Here is a 5,915-nt window from a genome sequence, read left to right on the forward strand (position 1 = left end):
GTTGAGTTTTAGAAATGCCGAAACCAACAAAGTCATGCCGTCCTCATTCAATTTCAAACCATAATACTGCGAGTCGCTCCGATTCAGTTTCAAGATGGATGCACAAGTTTGAGTCCAGGAGGAACTCGGAACATCTATGTTAAGGTTATGCTTTTGCATCTCTTTTCCAACTACGAATCCACTACCCTGTACCATCAACTACGAGGAATGCAAAAATGCGCGCCAAATTCGGTTTTGTAATTGTTGTCAAGCTACCTCACCATACTCTGTTTCTCAGCACCAATTGCACCCTTAATTCAGTACCAAATTAAATATAATACCAATCCATGATGAATGCCAAAAAATTAGTATGGATGATTCCAGATAGGATCCAAAACACTTTCTTTAATAATTATACAAGAAACTAGATAGATTTGCATGAAGAGCACAAGCACATAAAACTCCGTATAAATTCGAGCCAAAAAGAACCCGAATTTAACTGAAGTGATTTATATCACTATCATCTCCAACTGATATCAAAAGACTATCGCATTCAGATCACAAAGATTGGAGATCAAGCTGTAGCGGCAGCCGCCAAGCAACAAGACGCCAACGAACACAGGGCAACTTGTGTTCAAGCTAGGAGCACCTCGTCGATGAGCCTGTCGACGTTGCGCATGGACCGTCCGCCGGGCCTCGCCGCCGCCACGGCGCTCTCCCTGAGCTCGGCCGCGCGGCGGCGCATCTCCCTCCCCTTCTCCCCCTCCATGGCCTCCCGGATGAGCGCCTCCACCTCGGCGCGCTTGACGTCGCCGCCGATCTCCATCCCGATGCCCCACTCGGTGCACTTGTAGCGGCAGTTAGTCTGCTGCTCGGCGAAGAAGGGCCAGCACACCATGGGCACGCCGCCGCAGATGCTCTCCAGCGTGGAGTTCCACCCCGAGTGCGTGAGGAACACCCCCACGGCCTCGTGCTCCAGCACCGCCGCCTGCGGGCACCACGTCGACAGCATGCTCCGGCCCTCCGTGGCCTCCGCGAACTCCGGCGGCAGCCCGGCGGAGTTGCCCTTGACGAGGTCCGGGCGCACGTTCCAGAGGAAGGTGTAGCCGGTGTTGGCGAGGCCCCACGCGAACTCGGCCAGCTGCTCGTTCGACATCACCGTGATGCTCCCGAAGTTGACGTACACGACGGAGCGCGGCGGGCGGGCGTCCAGCCACCGGAGCGGCGCGTCCTGCTCCTTCCACAGGTTGGACCCGATGGCGGCGACGGGGCTGTCCGCCGGCACGTTGTTCCGCACCGTCAGCGGGAGCGGGCCCACGGTGTAGACGGGCGGCAGGAGCTTGGCCATGGCGTCGAGCAGCGCGGCGTCGAGCTCGTCGAAGGTGTTGATGACGACCGCCGACGCCTGCGACATGCCGGCGGTCTCGTGGATGAAGAAGTTGAGCATGACGTCGTCGGGGTCCGTGGTGCGCACGAAGCTGGGGAAGTCGCGGAGGCGCAGGTCCGCGGGCGCGCCGAGGACCCAGTCGACGACGGTGTCGAGGTAGCCGTCGGCGAGCTGCGCCTCGTCCCTGAGCGGGACGAGGCCGCGGTCGACGAGGTGGCGGTAGTGGTAGTAGGTGATGAAGCCGCAGGCGCTGGCGGTCCAGAGCGTGGCGGCGCGGAGGCCGAGCTCCCGCGCGGCGCGGAGCGCGAACGTCATGGTGCTGTCGGCGACGACGCAGGTGACGCGCGGGCGGCCGTCGCGGTCGGCCTCGGCGTCGAGCCTGGCGACGAGGTCCTTGAAGCGGGGCAGGCAGGTGGTCATGGTGGAGCGGCAGAGCGCCGGGATGTCCTGGGTGGCGTCGGCGTCGCAGCGCGGGAGGCCGTCGTCGATGGAGGCGAAGCGGAACCCGGGGGCGCCGTCGAGCGCGGCTGGCCCCCGCGCGTGGAGGTGGCGGCGGTGGTTGAACTCGTTGTTGACGAAGGTGACGTGGAAGCCCCGCGCGTGGAGGAGCTTGGCCAGCTGCAGCATGGGCGTGACGTGGCCCTGCGCCGGGTACGGGATCATCACCGCGTGCGGCGGCGGCTGCCGGCGGCGCCCCTCCCCCTCCGCCGGCGGCAGCGACCCCATGGCTGGTGGCTGGGTGCTGGCTCAGTAGGTAGCTAGAAGGTGTGGCCGCTTTATTTGCTCGGAGTGGTGGAGTGGCTACGTTGTTCGTGTCCCATTTGATGAGTTCCTGCCGCCATTGCTATATATAGGGGGAGAGGCGTGTTGGCGAGGTGTTGGTAGACGCCGTGTTGGGCGTGGATCGCCGCCTCGCCGGGGAATGGGTGGCGGCGATCGATGCACGGCGGGATCGCGAGCGAGGTCACTTGCAGGCTGCATTATTGCAGTAGGTCATCGTCGCCGTCGCCGGTGAGCAGGAGATCCGTGGCGGTGTGTGGTGCTGGACGCCGCGCTGTGACGATTTTGTTTGCGTGCGGCGCATTATCTGTTGGGATCCCTACAATGCATGTGGGTCGGCCGTCGTCATCTCTGGATCTTCTCATTCAAGGTGGGCGCTCCAAGCATGCATCTTGTTCTCTCCAATTGCATAGATAAAAATAAAATAAAATCTTGGCGGTTATTGTCAGATTCTTTTTACTTTGATCGTCCCATATCTTAGCGAAGTACACTTCATAAATAAAATAAAATAGATACATAGATTATTAGTGGTTACTCGTGAGTTGTTGTATGCAAGCTTTCAGCTCGAGGGCCGCCTTTAAATTGACTAGTTAGATGAGCGTGTTATGCATGTTTCTATCAAAGATGCTGACCTAATGAAAAGTAGGTTTTACTTCTATAACGTTAAAAATAATAATGATATAATAAAAATGTAATGGTCCAATATTGAAACCTAAATTTATCCCCAAAATTTTGTCCATGCTTAGTCAGGCACGAGCGCCGCGCCGCGCAGCTACCGCATCGGCGTGCGTTTTTCGCCCTTAATCTGTGTGGTGCGGACCATCGTGCATCGCCGTCGCCGTCGCCCGCGACGTGGCTGGCTGCTGGCCGGCCGTGAGCGCAGCGCCGCCGCGACGTGCGAGCCCTGGCCTCCCTCCTGCTTTGTGCTTGGTTGTTAGTATAATAATCTATAGTTGCTACGTGACGCCGGCCGTGGAAAATGCATGCGTGGTCCGGGATACTGGAGGTGCGTGGTGACAATGGTAAAGGCATTCGTTTTTTTTTTCCGGCTCTTTCTGCTAGAACCAGCCGAGGGTCTGGTACTGACTGACACAGTGACGTGAACGGATCTCTTGATCAGATACAGAACTCGCCTTGTCGGCAGTGCACCAACCACGCAAGTGGCCCAACAATTTGCTACGGAGTACGCCCAGCAAATGTCACTCGCTGTACTCTCATGGGCCGGCACCACATCCGGCCTATGGAGGTTTTGGGTTGGGCTGGGCTGGGTCCAGTGGCAACAACAAACAAACAGGTCCGCCTGGTCAGGTCAAAAAGGCCCCCAGGCCATCGTCCATCCCTTCTCCCAAGGCCGCCGCCGCCCGCCGCCCCTTGCAGAGGCTCGTCCTCTGCCAGCACGCGCACCGACAAGCACCCGCACCACCACCGACGATCCAGACGCAGGTACTCTCCCCCTCCCCTCCCGTCAGCGCCCGCGTCCTCCCCGTGGTTGCCGCTCGCCCGCAACCCACTGGTATACCTAAGGTGGTAAGTTTAGGTGAGGAGATGACGAGATTAAGAACTCGAAGGTGCAAGGAACACAAAACTTAGACAGGTTCGGGCCGCAAGATACGTAATACCCTACGTCCTGTATGGTGATTTGTATTGCCTTTGGTGTAGAATGATCTGGAGATCTTGTTTTGAGAGGGTCCCTATCCTCCCTTATATATCCGAGATGCCAGGGTTACAAGAATACTAACCAACACCAGCTAAAGAATCGCACCAGAACATATCTCGAGTAGATTCCATCTGTATCGATTAGCTCTATCTCCTACTTAAAATAAGAGATAAATGAGATAAATAAGAGATAAGACGGACTTAATCTCTTAAACCTCTTTTAAACTACGTTATGTACACAGTCCCGTGGCCCCGGGTCTGACAAGCCCCCGAGCTCTTCGTAGCTGAGTACTACAGGCTTATCGAGTATTTTGGAAGTAGTCTTCGGCTTCTTTCGAAGCTCCGTCCTAAAGTTCTTCTTCGAGTACTTACTTGGCTGCATGAAGCTATGAGGTGCTCATGCCCCGAATTATATTTTTAATATGGTGTGCGATTGAAAAATCGCACTCTATATGGAGTAGCCCCCGAGCCTTAGGTTGAATCGGAGAATCAGGCTGAGGGTCGTATTAGTCTTGAATCCTCCTTACTTACTTTTTCAAATAAATTTGAAAAAATAAGTAGTCGATGCTACGTACCCCGCAGCCCTCGAGCCTTGAATCCAAATCCCCCAAATTTGGAGATAAGGATCCAAAAGTCGTGGCATACAGTGCAAAAACGCCCACACGGTAAATTACCTGGACGATGGTACAAATGATGGAAGTTAGATCTGAAATTCAAAAAACCCCACTTTTCAGGACAATTAACTCTGAAAAAATGATTAATCGAATATATTATCTGAAAAATCCACCAAATGATCCCTCATCTTCCAAATATTTCTGGAAACGACCTTTCAACGTCAAAATAGTAAAACTTTTCCCCAACCGCTGGTTATTTAACCCCGTGGTAACGCCAAGCAAACACTGTGCTTCCAATCTGCGGTCCGCCAAGAACTGCCAAAAAATCCCCAAATAGAGCCGCGCGCCGCCTTCATCCTCCCGAAGAAATCCCCATCCCCCAGATATCCCCGCCCCTCTCTCCGCAGCCCCTGAGAAACTCGTGGCAAGCGGATCTGGAGATGGGCGCCCAAGAAATTGGAGAAAGAGGGGAAGAAGAAAGAGGCGCAGCCACCGACCGGGGAATGGACCCACAGTAAGTGCTCCCTCAACGATCTGAATAAGCTAGTTTCCGAGGGATTACTCCAAGATAAGAATCTTATCAATTGGCGCTCCTCGTTCCGCGAACCTTTCCCCATGAAAAATGTTGACGAAATCGTCACATTTTACCATTTTGCCGAACGGGGTCTGGCCCTCCCCTCTTGTTCTTTTTTCCGTAGCCTCCTTTACTATTACGGGCTTGAGCTCCATCACCTCAACCCGAACTCCATTTGCCATATTTCCATCTTTATTCATTTTTGCGAAGCTTTTCTTGGAATTGAACCCCACTGGGATCTGTTCCGCTTCCTTTTCCGAGTCAAACCACAGCCCACCTCAAAGAATCCATCAGTTGCAGGGGGCGCCGGTATCCAACTGCGACAGCAAGCCGGCAACAAATACCTTGCATATAAATTCCCCTCCAACATTCGCGGGTGGAAAAACCACTGGTTTTATATCGAAAATCATGCCCCCCAACTCCCAGAAAAGTCGAACAATCCACCTGTTGTGAGGCCGGAGTGGAATATCGAGTTGTCTAGGGGGGACATGGACCAAGTCGAGGAATTGTTAGAAACCATAGAAGCTCATAAGCTGATAGGAGTGACTGGCGCGTCCATCATGTTCTCCTTTTTCAAATGTCGAGTCCAGCCAATCCAACAGCGCCACAACCTTAGATTCGAGTACACGGGCGTTGAGGATCCGTCTCGCCTGTGCGCAGAAGAGCTGTCAGATGACGCCGCACTCCTCCGAGTTAGGGGGTGCTGCTGGACGTGGACACCGTCCCCTACGTCCCAGGATTGTTTTCCGCACAAAATCCTCCGAAACCGGTGAGTATTCGACTACTTTTTGTTGGAAACAGACTCTGTTCCGCCGCTACTAACTGAAAACCTTCTGCAAGGGCACACAGAACTGTACCGCAGCTACCCGCCGCAACCCGACATCCCTCGGCCAGACCACCTCCTCCCCAGCGCCGCTGTTGAAGC

The 5,915-nt window shown here is 54.7% G+C and overlaps 1 protein-coding gene across 1 annotated transcript; it reads right to left on the reverse strand.

The window, feature by feature from the left end:
- Positions 1-364: 364 nt before the first annotated feature.
- On the reverse strand, positions 365-2,228 carry LOC112901338 (7-deoxyloganetin glucosyltransferase-like). The gene has a single exon (XM_025970232.1). The coding sequence runs from the start codon at positions 2,090-2,092 to the stop codon at positions 614-616; it is 1,479 nt and encodes a 492-aa protein (XP_025826017.1). The 5' UTR covers positions 2,093-2,228; the 3' UTR covers positions 365-613.
- Between the last annotated feature and the right edge of the window lie 3,687 nt (positions 2,229-5,915).

This window comes from Panicum hallii, chromosome 7 (assembly GCF_002211085.1).
Source record: "Panicum hallii strain FIL2 chromosome 7, PHallii_v3.1, whole genome shotgun sequence".
Taxonomy (NCBI): domain Eukaryota; kingdom Viridiplantae; phylum Streptophyta; class Magnoliopsida; order Poales; family Poaceae; genus Panicum; species Panicum hallii.